This window comes from Dermacentor silvarum, chromosome 6, assembly GCF_013339745.2.
Source record: "Dermacentor silvarum isolate Dsil-2018 chromosome 6, BIME_Dsil_1.4, whole genome shotgun sequence".
Taxonomy (NCBI): Eukaryota; Metazoa; Arthropoda; class Arachnida; order Ixodida; family Ixodidae; genus Dermacentor; species Dermacentor silvarum.
In genome coordinates this window covers 108,950,614-108,967,023 of record NC_051159.1, presented here as the reverse complement: position 1 = coordinate 108,967,023, position 16,410 = coordinate 108,950,614, and the positions used below count along the sequence as shown (strand labels likewise).

The window sequence follows — 16,410 nt, the reverse complement described above, 5'->3', positions numbered from 1 at the left end:
TATTCAGACTGTTGAGTACAATAATACAGCATCACTGCATTTGTTGCCACGTGCAATGGGAAAATAAAGGAATTCTTGGCTATTGTGAGAGGGGTACTCCCTTCCTCAGTAGTACCCAATGTGCTCACAAAAGGATGTATGGAAGCACCCCTACGGTGCTTTCTTGGCAAGGCCTCAAAAAGTCAGTTTTTCGCAGTTAACTTCCAGACACGAGACTTGCAGAACAGGTGCAATAAATGCTATAGCATTTAGAGGTCATGACAGCAAGGACATTGAGACAAATTCTTTATTTGATGGGATGGTGTACGAGAGTGCAGGTGCAGGATGACTTCCCTCTAAAAAAAATGGTAACGGCATCTCTCCTCGATGCAACTTTGAGCTATTCCTTCAGGAATCTGAGTGGAAAAGAACTCGAGACTATGCTCCCAATAATCTCGCACAAGAGCGTCACAGACAACCGCTCTCGGAAGCAAGCACCAAGCTGGGAGACCATGGCGATGTGATGAACGAATTTTCACACTGCCACCAGGTAAGCAGCAGAAATTACGAATGCTAACGCACCAGTGAAGAAAAAAAAAAAAAATAATACTCTAACAGAAGCAGAGATGCCAATAGTTAATGGGGCCATGAGTAAGCAAGAGACAATGTCCAAGTAATGTACAAGCGATGAGGATGACACAATCTGAATGAACAGCCATTGGGAAGGTCTTGTGACTGTAGCAGATGAGCTGCAGAGGTTCTTGTCGCACGGAGAAATTCACAGTCCAGGGGGAGTTGGAGCACTCGAGCCAGCTCCTGGGTCTCCACTCGCTGCTGCGGGCTCGCATTCGGCTGAGGGAGGAACAGGCACGTTTCCAGAACCTGACCAATCAGTACCATTTTGAACAAGGGACAGTTTGAAAGACAAAAAGGCCACCTCACCATCTTAAAAACAACTAATCATCCGACACCTGATGCCATGTTTCTAAGCACAATAACAACAACAAATAATAATTCTCATTTAGACAACAATAATAAACATATCCTTGCTTCCAGTGCAACTACTGCGATGAGTAAAACTTCCTAATGTAGCACTGAGAGGTTGAAGTCTGCTCGTGTCCTCAGCAACTTTACTAATTTCTAGAACGACTGCTTCATTGTAAAGGCACTTGGCAAATTAAACTATAATGAGCTAGCACACCGCTGTACCTGTGGTTAATGCTTAACATTAGGGGGATATAATGAATCATACGTCCTTCTGCATCCCTTAGCTACTTTTAAAGAAATATCTAACCCTACAAATTCTTAAGCAAAGAACACGTATGAAAGCTCTGAATTTAGCATCAACTTGCTGTGTGAAAAGCTGACCAAAAGAAACTTGATTAAATCAAATGTTTAAGCTCCTCTGCACCTACCTTGTTCACAATAGAATACGAAGAAAAAAAAAAAAAAAGGCTGGACAATCCCTGTAAGACAAGCAGTAACAACAGAAACGCGAATTTTGTTTGCTCCTTAATAAAGACCAGCTGGCAAAGCCATGTGCTAACCAAGGGAAGTTGCACTAGCTTCACGAGTTGAAATGCAACGTTCTGGAGGACCTGGAACTTGGGAGACCTGGAGCTGCAAATGTGTATTAAACAATTTGGCCTCAAAGCTCAGCCTTCTGCACCCTTTCATACGAAGCTCGGCACCACTCTAATAGTCCTCCAGCAGTCTGCTGAAGCCCTATAAACTTCCAAGATATGGCTATTAGTAACACTCAATGTGTTCCTTGCCTTGTCTCGATGCACTAGAAACAATCACCGTATCATGCTTTCAAGAGTATGACATGAATCACAATTTCTTTACAAATGCCACATGTCTGATAATTCTTAACGCTTCATTCAAATGCTGTTGAAGTACTCTATAACTGCAACAGTTTTATCACTGTGTGATTGGCTAAATGCAGCCTTATGCAAAAAGATGACACTGGCTATGTGCCAAGAGGCCGCAAACCATGCCAATTGAGCCGAGGTCGCAAAAGAATGCCTGTAACAGAACTGACTAATATCATGGCACTACACTGGCATAAAGCTTATTTGATCAGGTGCTGACAGGTACTATGTGGCTCTTATTTGGCAGATGCTGACAACACTGGTGTACACTGACACTTAGGTCAGCCTTTCTCTGAACAAAAGCTGGAAAAGCTTGAAAAAAAAAAAAGAAGAATGCAATCTATTATTACTCTAGTATCTTGCTTTAGACTTAGCCTTTATAACGTCCTTTAACCCTTGATTTTATTCAATTCTACAGCCTCAAAATGTTATGCCAAGCAAACATGCAGAAGACAAGACAGTGTAGTTTCACAAATGCTTGCTAGAGGGAAATTTGGCACGGCAACTATTCACTGACTGTGGAATTCTGGGAAGTACAGGCTTCCAATTGACACCTTTGTTGACTTGTGCACTGTGCTTCGAATTCAACTCTGCAGCTCTGCAGATTTAGTCTACTGGTGGTGGATCACTATGCTTCCCAGCCAGCTCTAGCTATGTACTCATATGCTGTCACTATGCTGTCATCTAGAATTGTGCAAACTTTCCAGTTTTGTTGGTCATTTCATACCACAACCTCACGAATGCCTCATGACACTGCTACTACTGTAGCAACCTAACTGGGTAAGCAGATGAAAGTTATGGAGTGGACATATTAATCATGCTGCTCTGTGACGGTGTGGTAATCTGTTGAAGACATCAGTGTTCCATAAATGAGCTGCTACACAATTCTAACGGGAACAGTGGTATTCTGTGAAAGACATGGCTGTTCCAGTTGCTTACTGCTAAACTTATATTGTATGAAAGGGCACTGACACAGGTTCAGTTGCACTGATGCCTAAGCCATTTGCCAAGACAAGCCATTGCTCATACTTCCCATATCACCATGCTGGATCTAGCAGTGTTTTAACAAAGAGCCCCACAGGAGCTCGTGCCATGCTTCCCTCTAATCAATGCGTTGTAGTTCTACACCAGACAAAGACAACAAAGGTAGGGGAGGGGGCTAGCAACCTGGGCTCGGAGCCACACCAGGCGGACACTGACTGTGGGGCTGTGGTGGTGGCTGTGGCTGCTGTGGGGGGGTCCCTTGCTCCATGGGGGACGGAGTGCCGGGGGGAACCACTGGACCCCCATTCATGGAGGGCATGGGTGGTGCTCCAGCTGCCATAGCTAGGGGGAAGGGGCAGCCACAGTCGTCGAAAGATTGATTGCACGGAGTGAATTTAAAGGGGTGCGGCAGAGGAAGGGAGCAGAGAGAAGAGAGGGGGACATGGGGGAGGAAAGGAAAGACAGAACGGTGTTACATGTGGTCACAAAGGTTCACAAACGCAATGCAACAAATGGAAAGAGACGAGACATTGAAAACATGGACAGGAGAAGAACCGTCAAGGCACGCTCAGTCAGACAACATATGGCTGAACAACAACAGAGCATGCCTGCAACCAACATGATTCGCACTGACACTAGCTGCAACGGATGCATCATGGTGCAAGGCACCAACTTCTAGGGGCAAATTCTTCTAGACGCACAAGTAGCTGAATTTTATTTTACACTGAACTGCCAGGGCACTTCAAGAGCCTTTACTCTTTGAAAACTTAAGTTCTGGTCGACGTGACAATAAGAATTGTTCAGCTATCCTCTGTCCCAAATCTCCTTCATGCACCGCTGGTCTGTACACCATCTAGCTGGATTCATGTTTTGAAGAATTCAGACTTTGCGCAAGAAAGGAAAAAACACAGTGATGGTGTTTGGCTTTTGTGAATGCACATTTTTTTTTTAATTCGAATTGTTTTTTTTTAGACTGAATGGCTGGCAATAATCAGGCAACATCGTAATTACATCACACACCTAAAGAAAGTTGTGTTTTGCAGCCTAAAATGAAATGACTAGCAGCACCTGTTCAACATCTATTTCTTTTAATTCAGAAAGCTTTTGCGGAGCAAGCATTTCCCACCTGCATGTGTCTATGCTGACAATGCCCTATGTGTGAATAGAAGTGCAACTCCACTTTGTCGTAGTTTTTGAGAAGCATGGCTCCTGAAGATGTGTCAACTTATTGTGGATGGAAATGTCAGTAGAACCACAGCAAGTAATGTAAAGGGCAATAAGCAACATTCAATGCCACAGTGCAGCCAAACCACAAGAGCACAGATAAGCAACTTCTCTGGCAGACATTTACACAAACAGTTGCTGACATACTACTTTGTGAATTGACCAGATTTCGGACTGTTTGCCATTTCAAATTTAAAAATCCACCTAAACCACAGTAAGCATACTTCACTATTTTCAGGGCAGAAGAGAATTTAAAAAATATGCACACCAATGCTTGCACCTAAGCACCTTCCCAAATATCATAACCATGTAGACAGAAGGAGAGGGGGGAGGAAGGAAGAAAGAATGAAAACAGTCTGCAATGTCTGAGTACATTCAGAAGCATCTGCACAAATATAATGTATGATTTTCCACTCCTCCAATCATCTTGGTGCTTTCAAAATCCACTACGCTCCACTTCCGGGCAAGCGAGTATTGCAGGAAAGACAACCTCTGTATGTCCTAGGGAAGCATACAGACGCTGCAATGTACTATAAAAGGGCAGTGTATCTGCTGTGACGCAACAGGTCAGAGGCAATACGGAGCAGTCCAATTAGGTGATCTAAACTACGATGTGCAACCGTAAGACCTTATATGCATGAATGCAGTTGCTGCAGTGTGCACGCTTTTGGTGCCTTCAATCAGCTCAATGCTGTCCTGCTAGAACACTCCAGCATAGCATACTGTGCAATTCATTACTATGATGTGTACCCACAGATGAGCACAGGTCTCTGCAATGAATTCTGCATTATGCTGTGATCTGTTTTAAGACAACAGCAATGGTCACATTATGTAGGTTTCTTTTGTTATTTTTGTCAAATATCCCCTATCACACCATACCCATGCAGTTACAGTACACCTTACGAGACGACAGCGCAAGGAGAACAGACACATCACATCAAGTATAACGGCGAACAGCAGTGTTGTCACATTTGCCAGAATGTTGGCCAACGCACCCGTTAACATGTCAGCAGCACTGTCACATTGAAGCAACAATTGTTTTACTTTGGTGTGACATTGCCTACCGACAACAGGTTTACGGACAATGCTGGACAAAATATTGCCACTGTGACAATTAAAGCAAACGCTGAAAGCAATCACAGAGCTTTAACCATTATGGAGTAAAGTGCATGTCCATTATTTAGGCAAACCCTGTAGCGGAGATGTTCAAAAGCAACAACACATATGCACGGACTCTCTTTCTCTGCACACACACACGCACACACACACACACATGCACGCATGCATCCACACACTAAATACCAGGAGCTGTAGCACAGTCCAGTAACTGTGTAACTCTAATCAGTCACACAGAGGGCAATGTTTTTCAACAAGGTATTATATATCCTGGAAGAAAGCAAGCACATGGTTGCTTACAAGTCACATAATATGCTTAAGCAACAGGTAGCAGCTGAAAATGCAAAACCGTCATTGCCTGAGCCCTAAAGTGATTTCCGAAGCAAGCAAAGTTCTAAAAAGAAAGCACAAGCAAACTTAAGCAACAGCATTAATATATTTTTCGGATAGCACAGGCATAAAGCAAGCAGAGAGTATGATGCAGTTCCGGTTGCACACAATGCTTTACAAATAAACTAACTTGTTACCAGTTTACAGGTATGCAGCAGTGTTTCTTCAGGATGGTTTTCAAGTTGACACTTAGCTTTCAATGAAGTTGCAAGCTCAGGGGCACATAAATTGTAGTCAAGTTTCAACATGCCTAGCAAAATTAACACAATGTAGTTAGGATAAAATTAATACACAAACATTTGATTTAAATTTACTTGCACTGCCAATGTAACTGTGACTACAAAAGAGTTTCGGCACTACCTACACCAACAAATAAAATAAATAAAAAATAATAAAGTAGGGGAGGCAGAGGGAGTTAAGAGCAGGAAAAGTCATGCATTAGAAGCAGTCATGCAACGCTGCAAGAAGCAGAGTATTGAAATGGTGTTCACGTCTTACTGCCACCTCAAACCTTGCAAGTCAGCAGTGCAAAGGAAGGGAGAGAGAGAGAGAAAAATGTGACCAGTTAGAACTCCACAGATTCACGCAATACAGTAGACTCACTTTAAACACACTGGTAAGACAGGCCCTCTGGCAAAAAGTATGCTCTGGGCACCTTATGTCTACCGCAGATTCAGTGAACTCTTGTGCACAACTTCTGGATAGATCAACAGACTTCCAAAGTCTCTCCATGCATGCCTTAAAGAGAGCCTACAGTAATCAATAAACCAGATGGCAGGAATGCTTGCTTCATTTACGTCTACTATAGCAAAATTCGCTGACTTGTTCATGAATGCACCAACGAAATTTAGGTTGATCAGGGATGTCACCTATGACACCTCTATGCTTGACAGTGCAGTAGAGATATGCGTAACATAGACATTTAATGAAAATTATTGACTTGATATTTTATGACTTAAATACATTTTGAAAGTGACACAAGAGAGAAAGAAGGAACAAACAGGCCAGTTCTTTATTCTTCAATGTATGTGCAGTACCTTATGATTTACATTGACATGCTTGACTAGAAAATCTTATGCGATGCACCAGTGGCACAGCTTGCATTACAATGAAAGCATGCACAAGAATGCGAATCAGAAACAGGCACTGATGTTCGCGAGAACATTCAGCAGTAATAATTTAAATTATTAAGTACACAGCAAAATGTAATTCAGAGGCATAAAATATAAGACTAGTGCTGAATGTCTTCTTGGGCATCACAGAAGAGTTTAGTAGGCTGCTTATTGTAGCCAATCTTGGTGAACACAGATTTTTGTTTCGGGCCAGTGTAATGTGAGCTGCCATACACAATGTTCATTCGGCATGCCCATGTCTTCACCTGAGGCATTTTGTGCATATCTACAGCTGGCTTGAGTTGCACTAGTAGTGTCCCAGAAAAGCACAATATGGTTCGTCCCAAAGAGGGATGGCAAAGTTGGAAGCGCAGCTTCAGTTGTTTGACAATGTACACTCTGCTGCGTCATGAGTGCGTTTAGAATGGATGCCCCGTGAGAATGGTGGAGGAATGTTGCCGATAGGTGCCTGCCAGAGAAATGAACACCAAGCGCAATTAAGTGCATTATTTAAGGTCAAAGCAGTTGCTGTGCTCAGATTACGAATCCGGTGAAAACTGTCCCATGTCTGAGCGCTTACACATTGGCTCAAGAAATGAATGCCGCGAGCCTGATTTTGTCATTGCAAAAGGTAGAAGCTTCCCAACATTTCTTCCTCAATCTGGAAGTGAATATCGCCATTTAGGGCAGAGTTATAATTAAAATATGCCCCAGAAACATGCCATTTCAGTGCATTCTTTGTATATGCAGATCTTACACAACCACAGTGATTTTGCATCATGGCCAGTGCAGAAGCATAGCATCCAAGATTTACTACAGTAGAACCTCGCTGATACGTTCCCGCTTAATGCGATTTCCCAGCTCCTACGTTCACAATCACGAAAAATAAACATAACCACATAGAGGAATGTGTTAATACGTTCTGGTTAATACGTTCCCGGAAAATACGAATATTCGGCAGCAACGTTCAGCATTGCGGCAAACTGCGGTCGTATGATACGTTCTGCAGCGAAAAATTATCATTGAGGTGTGCAAAAAGGCCGCTCTCATGTGCTTGTGAAGCACTAAGTGGCAGACAGCCGCCGCGCGGCTTCTCTGCAGTGCTCAATTCCCCCCCCCCCCTTCTCCGCGACTTCTCTGCATTGCTCGTTCGCCCGAAGTAACGAAGCGCGGCAGCAGCGGCGAGCGAATTGACCTTTGCGCTACCTCGCTTCAACGCAAACTATTAAGCGGCGAAAACAAGCCGCTTAATAGTTTGCGCCGCGCGCGTGTGGCGCTACGACTCGCCGAGATCGTAGCGGAGGTGGCGGCGGACGAGGCGTCTGAAGACGGCGGCGAGAACAAAGGCTTGCGCCCACCGGCTTCGTTCGCCGAAACCCTTGCTGGCCTGGAAGCCTTACAAAGCTTCTTTCACACGAAAGACAACGAAAATGCGGGCAAGGATCTGCAATGTGCACAAAAGGAGTTGTTCCTGTCCAAGGGTGTGACGCACCAGCAGAAAATAAATCTCGATGATTCGAACTCGAAGGGGCCCAAAAATTTGTTCGAATCAAAAGGACTTATTTTTGACGTATTTGTGCACCATAGCGCTACGTACGAACAAAGCGACTCGTGAAATATCGCGGCGCACAAGCACATAGCGAGCTAAGGCCACGAAACTGCTTACGCCGGCCAACGCTCGCATCCCGATAGCGCCTCTTCCTCTTCACAACCACAATCTCTTTCTCTCTCGCATCCTGATAACGGCAGTGAACGAAACTTCAGGGAGTGGGCCGTGCCGGCACGGCGTCACGCGCGCGCGGAGACCGTCGAAGGTGAGGGAGGAGGGCGGCAGGGAAGCACATTTGGCCTCGGCAACCCCGTCGCTTCGGTGGCTCCCCTCGCCCTCCCTCTCAACTCTCTCGTAGCTCCCTCACCTTCGACTGTCTCCGTGCGCGCCCGCCGGCTTGGTGCCAGCTTAGCCCGCTCCCCAAAGTTTCGTTGGCCGGACTGGGCTTCCGCGTAGACGTCGGCACCTACACGCGTGTTCCGGCGCAACGCAGAAACGGAGACCTTACCATTTGAGAGAGGAAATTTCGCCGCGCGGCGTTGAGGGGTCTCTCCTAAGCCTTTGCTTTATGGCAGTGTCGGAGCAATCCCAGTCGGAGGCGCCGCCACGTGATTTGGCGTGCTGCTGAGAGCATTGTTGGCGCGCGGTTATGTTCGAATTAACCGTCGCAAATGCTTTCGCATTCGAATTACCGAGCGTTCTCGCCCATTGGAATACACATAACTTTGACGGGGCCACAGTGTCAGTCCGAATTAACGAGATTCGACTGTAACTATGCTTTGCAAGAAATAAATGTTTTCTGCCCTTGCACCTCATAAGGGCTTGTCAGCTTTAATTTTTACTCGATTCAGATTGTACGTTTTCCCGGATCGTACGTTTATTTTTCGCGTATTTTTTGAAAACGTATGAACGAGGTTCTACTGTACTCTATCTTGGAGCAGGTTAAGGCAGCAAAGGGGTACTGACTTTTTCATTGTTTATGAAGGCTTAGGATTATGACAATACTGGTTTCACCCTTTCGAAATAGTCCAACGAGTTAACAGACTGCTGATACAGGATGCCCCACTACTCCGTACATGTAGAGAAAGAAACTGCAAATCAAATGGCATGATGACATGACATTATGTCCACAGAAGCAAGGGGAAAAAGATGTAAAATTCTTGAATTGCTTTTGCTCACCCCGTTCGTATTTCCACGTGTTCATCTTTTGTGCCTCTATTCACATTGACAATGAACCGATAGAACTCGCCAAACTCTCCAGGACTCTATTCTTGTCCTTGCTGATTTACCACTTCTTAAAAAAAAAAAAAAAAACTATTATGCAGCACTCAGGGACAGTCTTCACAGGAATCAATGTAAGAATATAGGCCCCGGTTTTATAATGAAACTAGCACTTCGCAAAATTTATGAAGCACTGTCGCAAACATGTAGTTTTCTTGGGTTGTCCTCATCACAATGGCAACACTGGCTAACCAATGCAGCAATTCCATATGTGTATATACACACACACTGGAGTTGTTTTATGTCAGTGAAAGCTGAAGGTCCTCATTTGCACACAAGCTAAGGATGTGCAGATACAAGTGCAGAGTGTGTCGTGGTAAAACTAGGCAGAAGTGCAACCAGCTCAATGCATGTTTAAGGCTGGAGAAATGTTAGCAGTGCGCGGCATGCAGCTTATATGTAAGGCAACCCATGTTAGCAGGAAGCACCAGGACTGAAAACAAGGCATGTCACAGCCACTGTGAATTGGTAGCTGGAGTGCACAAATATTCCAACAGGGTGAATAAAAACCAACCCTCAGAAAGCTGAGAAGCCTCACCATCAGCAGAAGTAACAGCCTATTTTATGCCCACTGCAGGACAAAGGCCTCACCCACTGATCTCCAATTACTGTGAGTGTGCGAATACCAAATCGAAAAAAAAAAAGCCGTATATCGAATGTCAGAAAAATTTTCGCACAATTTGTAATGCGTACAAATTTTGGGCAAGAAAATATGGTGCTGCATATGCTCGTGAGTCTCCCAGCACTGCATAACAAGAATGTTGCATGCTACTAGCCGCTTGGGTACATAGACGTCAAGATAAACAGTACGGTCTATCTTACCCCCCCCCCCCTCGAAATTTTTATCTTTCCGTGCCCATGTCCTACGGTGCTGAGCACATCGGCCGAACGGGCCGCTGAGTAAGCGACCCGGAGCATCACAGAAGAGCAGAGGTTAAGGGAAGAGCAAATGAGTATGCCAGCTGTGATTACAGCTCAGTTCCAGTATATGAAGGTCTCAAAAAAATTTTTTTCATCAACAGAATTTCCTTTGAATAGAGTTAAGTGCTTTTCTTCCTCTGAAACTAATGAATTAGTTACGTTCTGTTGTATTGAATACCAATGAGATTGTCAGTTTATTAGTGGACCTGTGTTTTTGGGCAATATTTTATTTGTTGCATAGAAAGTTTCGCTTTACAGTTCTCCAAAATACAGACGGGCTTTCCTAACTTTACGGCAGGTGGGTTCTCATAAGGCCAATCTTCGCAACAGATGAAAGGATCACACATCATGCAACTTGATCACCGCTACGCGCCTAGCCGGTGCCAATGGTAAAGAGCAAGTGCTGTCCGTACCATTTCATTGTTGGGTTCGGCGTGATTTGCTACCTGTCAAAGGATTCTGAAATCGAAAGGGTCATGGAAACTTCGCACGATGCTCGCCCTCCCTCTTCCCACACCGCAGCTTCGTTTTCCACCGTCCACACAAATGCATGCAACTGTGGCTATGACAGTTTTGCACTTGCCTTCAAATCCAAACCTTCTTTTGGCACAAGAATATTGTTATAACTGTTCGACTGTATGAACAGACCTTTATTGGCTATTGACTAGTAAGTCCCAAACAGAAATACAATGATAGCTGGCACGCTCATTATTCTAATGCATCTAACTGCACAGCTCGAACACTACGACTAAGCTTTTCTGGGCCTCTAGGTCATTTGTTCACTTTAGGGAATAATCACTTTTGCTATATTTTCGAATGACTAGCACTCAACGCATCAGCATCTACGAGTGCCATTGCGTTCGGTGCGGTAACAGAAATGCTGCTGCCCGTAGGCACTGACACATCTGGTGCTGGTCGCGTGAAATCTGGTGAAAGTGATTGTACCACTGAAAGTGAACAATCACGTTATTGTTCTTTTTTTTATTCTTACTCCTAACCCACTCCTCTCTAATGCTACTGGGCCTGAGGGCACAATAAATAAATAAATAAATAAATAAATAAATAAATAAATAAATAAATAAATAAATCTAGAATATTGCCCCTAGACCTGCACTTACCTCGCATTTGATAGTTTCTAATATTTGTGCACTCCTACTCATCAGGCTTTAATTTCTCCAGCTTGCATGAGCATGGCAAAAAGCAAGCCAGACGATGCCCCAACGGAACATCTTCCCATCCAGCTTTTACTTCAGACACACAAACAACGGTACATATTTCTGCAGCATTTGACACCAGAGGCACACCTGCATTCTATTCAAGTTGAGTTGTAATCAGCCTTTTGCGGGCTCTTACGTGTGCCAATGTGTGACAGGAATCAAGGGGCCACTCGCACCGATTGCAACGGCACTGTAAATGTTGCAAGAAAGTGTACCAAAACAAAACAATGGGACACAGCTGGTGGTCTTATGGTGTCATCTGTTTCATATGATGTTTGCTGTGTCAGCAGTGTTGGTTCTAGCTGGGAGAACAAATACAGTTCAAAAATGGGATGACAAGAGCGACAAGCAGCTCTTATGATGATGATGTTTTCCCCTCTTTTTTTTTTACCTATTGTTCTTGCGCCAGTCATGAACCATTTAGCCTGCACATACCCTCTTCTGGGTTCTGATTTTCATCTACCTAAGGTATAGGTTGCCCAGTGGAGGCAAAATTTGTGTTACAGCTTCTTTAGGTAAATTTCCGAAGTGGAAATGTCTTATCTCATGGGCATGCGCTTCAACCATGATGAGCTGTGGTGGTAGATGCCACCGTGTTGGCTTTCCAAATAAAATTGAAATCTGAAATACCATAAGCCTTGGTATTTCAGATTTCATTGTTGCAATAAATACAGATGCAATTCACAGTTCACCGTGTTGCAATTATGAACGGACCTGTTTGTGTGGGCCATGTAAAACATGACAATAGAACCTCATGGAGGAAGAACTGACATGCCAGCAGTGGTACAAAGGTTGTACAAACAGCAATACAACTGCGAAAGACATCACATTACTGCCGTGCTGACACAGGGGCTGTCCTAGTGCTGCTCACCTGAGGGGAGCGGCTGCCCCATGGAAGAGGTGGGAGGAGGTGCTGCAGACGGGTGCATCAAGCCAGGACTTCGCACACCACCCGCTCCCCCTGGCTGGGGGCTGCCGCCAAGGGGTACTCTGAATGCCTGCTCACCACTGGGCTGTGGGTAGGGAGCGGGGCCCCCGTAACCGCCCGGGGGCCCACCCCCAGCAGGCGGGTATGGTCGCGGCCCGCCCACTGGAGGTGGAGCAGACCCGTAGCCTGGGTAGTAAGGGCTACGCTGCTGCTGTGGCGGTAACTGCGGCTGCTGTGGCTGCTGCTGTGGGTGTGGGGAAGGTAGGGGAGGGCCACTGCCAGCTCGTGGCGGGTGCTGACCTGGGTCTCCTCCTCCGTCTGGTGTAGGGCCCCCTCCTCCTGCTGCTGTAGGTGGCGGAGCTGCGGGTGGAGCCCCCGGGGCTGCAGGGGCTGCCGTGGGCTGTGTTGCAGCACCACCCTGCTGAGCCATCATCATGGCGTGTGCCTGTTGCCGAGCCCGGAACTCAGCTGCTCGCAGCTGCTCAAGGTGGAACTGCTGCCGCTCCTGGATCAGCTGCTGCCGCTGGTACTCCAGCTGTGGTTCCAGACAATGAGAAGATAGAAACTGGTTTATTACTTTTTTTTCCCTGCAAAGCAGAGCTTGCATGAACCTGTCTGCACAAAGCACAAGCTGGGAGACTTGTTCATGCAAAGCCAGCGAAAGGTGACGCATATGTTCGGGTTGGTGGAACACTAATGCAGAAATAAAGTTGGCTTGTCTAATTACAGTTAAATATTGTTACCTCAGAAAATCTATAATTCGGACTTCCCCCACGGTTCTGGCAGGCGTCAGCATTATTTAGTGGCATCAAGCTCTCCTTAATTTGGAGGTATTTGTCCTTTGGCCGCACAATGGTAATTCTGACGACCCTTGGAGCGCGCCGAGCACTGCACACGTGCAACAGAAGAGAGCAAGAGCAGTGCTAGCGTCTCAATGAAACAAAGTGGTGGAGTTCACATTGCCAGTCATTAGCAGAAACCACCAGTCTTTTATTTCTGTGTCCATTCTGGCTTACAAACACTTCCATCGTATAGGACAGGTCTGAATATAAAATTTTATATTTTGAAGCTAATTTGGATAAGGAAAATGAAGTGCAAATAAAATATTTTTCAGCTATGAATACTATAGGTTTCACAGAAATGCAATTTTTTTCACAAACCAGAGGGACGAAAAAAAAAAAAAACTTTATTGCACAGCAAATAAAGTACAGGAAAATTATGCTTCGTGGTCAACAAAATTCTCTAGTACAGCACTTTTGCTTGACAGTATGACAACTGCAGTTATTTAATGCTGTCATGAGGGAAGGATAGCTGCTTGACATGTTCGAAGAGCAGCTGCTATACTCTCCTGCATGTCGCATTCCTTCAGACACCAAAATGAGCCGCTATTGGACACACTAGTGTCTGGTATCAGCACATATTTCTTCACAAGTAGAGCCAACAGTGGCCACTACATTTACATTATCACTCGCATGTATTTAAATTTCGGCCGAAAATTTCATCAGGCACATGTTTTTTGATCTGTACCTGTGTGAAAATTGCTGCTGGCTAATGAGCTTTTCAAAGTGTTTTCACAGTGCATACCTAGAAGAGCCTATTCAGGAGCTTTTGTTGACGAGGACACCTCTGGGTTCTTTGGTGTTAAAATTTTCCTTGCTTCTTCTAAAGCCAGGCTTTTGACCAAGTTTGCCATTGATGCATCCTGGTGGTACACAACTACTCTAGAGTGAGGGCCTAAAAACATTGCCAAGCTTGCTACTAGGTCAAATTTGTAGGTTGGAAACCATGCTTTCAGGCACTTAGCCAGATCACTAGCAGACACAGAGGTTTCTGCCTGAAAGCTGGTGCCGTCCAGATGCATGAAAAGACAGTATAGTGTGAGTACTTGACAGTGTCGGGTAGCCATAAGCGCTTGCAGTGGCCCCGTGACAGTGCTCCCTTTTCACTTTTAATATGCTTCCCTGCACGACAAATATGCTTCACCGCAATACATTCTGTATGCTTTGTTGCATAACGCGAAAATGACTATATATAAAGAACCGAGAAGCAACTTATGGGGGGGTTTGAATTTTTCAAATAGTAAAAAGATATTTCGAGTCAAATGAAATATTTGAATACAGTCAACTTGTTATTGTTAATTCAACCCTATAGTACCAACAAAGATTATCAAATTAACCAGCGGGTCGAATTAAACAAGGTGCAGAAAAAATGTGAAATCGCACTGCCAATTCATTTGGCAGTAGAGTTCTTACGTTTGAAAAAAAGTCGCAGTTTCGTCCAAAAGCTGAATCATCGATTGCGATAGCAAATTAGTAGAGAGCTATACAAAGCAAGGATAGCAGTTTAATCATCGGTACAAACTTGTAAAGCATTCGTAAACATTCGCTTACTAACTGAATTAACAAGCATGGTGTCAGCACGCACAGGCAAACATGAACATGTCACACTAGATGAGCGCGGACACTTGCTGTCAAAATGCTGACGTGAGGAAGCATGGCAGCAGCAGCGAGCGATGTGACCTTCGTGCTGTCTATCGCTTCAACGCAAACTGAGCACCGAGAACACACAGCACACACACAAGCTATGAGCTGCTGACGCACCTACACTGCCTAGACTCTGCCCCCAATGCAGATCATTTTCAAGATAGGCCTGCGTGACCGTGCAGTATGCAGTTGATGCCAGAGTACAATGCCGCCCCCTAACCCTCCCTCCCTCCCTCCCTCATCCTCCCCTTTCCTTGGTGCCTCAAGTGCGACGGGAGAAGGCACACTTCCTCCCCGCTTTTCTCTCTTGTGTGTGCGAGAATTGGCCGTGGTCGTCGGCTTTCACTTGCACGCTTTCACTTGCACATACAGCATACGGCGCACGGCGTTGTCGCCCGAACATCTATATGCCAAAACCAATTTTAGGGCCCCAACAAGTCATAGACACCATCTGTAGAAAATACATCATAGGTGTTGCCCCCAGCACCTTGGGCGGCCAATCCCATCGTCAAGCTGCCAAGCCAAGCGACATGAAAGTCAACATAGCCACTCAGGCCTCGGGCCAGTGCGGGGTGGCAGTTCGCAACGCAAGATGCGGGAATGTTCCCATAGTTGCGACGCAACAGTGGGGTTACCAATGCACTGGGTCCTATGAGCGCTATGCCGGGACCAGCTGAAAACGACGTAACAGCCAGGAAAACGCAGCACTCGGGAACGTAACAGCGGGGTTCTACTGTATTAGCTCAATTATAACATGCCCTCGAATGAAACATGTGCCCGCTTTCTGTGTGTCCAAAGTATAAATTAACATAGAAATGACATTGAAGTTCCTAAATAAAGTAGAAGTCTAACGTGCTAAGTTTATTAAAGGGACACTAAAGCAAAACAATAAATAAACTTAGACTGATAAAGTATTCTTCGGAAACGCTGCTGTCGTTAATTACACTGCAATAGGTCAATTATTAGAAGATAAAATGAACTCCAAGTTAAATTGTTTGAATTTCGTGCGGAAACCCCAACGTCAGCACTTCAGTGTGACGTCACGACTTCTAAGGTATAATTTGTCGTATTTGGGCCACATTGGCTTAGTAAAAGTTCGCAAAACTTGCCATATCCAGTCTTGGGCTCCTTTAGAACACAATGTGGTCAATCTTTACTGCTAAAGAATTAACTGAGACCTAGAAGACGCTGTCAAAATCCATGACGTCATGGCGTGCTGGTGCAGGAACTTCAAGGTGGCGTCGCCACTCGCCTTCGGTGTTTTTCGTTTCGATGCATTCAGCATCCAGGGTTCGTACCGGTTTCCAAGAAAAAAATTCAAGGACTTTTCAAGGACCTTTCAAAAAATTTAA

At 45.0% G+C, this 16,410-nt stretch overlaps 1 protein-coding gene across 4 annotated transcripts in view; it reads right to left on the bottom strand.

The window, feature by feature from the left end:
* Positions 1-268: 268 nt before the first annotated feature.
* The window catches only part of LOC119455837 (SWI/SNF complex subunit SMARCC2-like), a 75,673-nt gene continuing 59,531 nt past the window's right edge, over positions 269-16,410 (bottom strand). Inside the window, exons 23-25 of one of the 4 annotated variants that reach the window (XM_049669350.1) lie at positions 12,519-13,110; positions 3,021-3,179; positions 269-861 (exon numbers count right to left, since the gene is read on the bottom strand). In XM_049669350.1, the coding sequence (XP_049525307.1) occupies positions 758-861; positions 3,021-3,179; positions 12,519-13,110 (855 nt within the window). In that variant the 3' untranslated portion in view covers positions 269-757. The remainder of the gene's footprint in view (positions 862-3,020; positions 3,180-12,518; positions 13,111-16,410) is intronic. The other 3 variants (XM_037717320.2, XM_049669349.1, XM_037717319.2) reach the window with 3 other exon arrangements.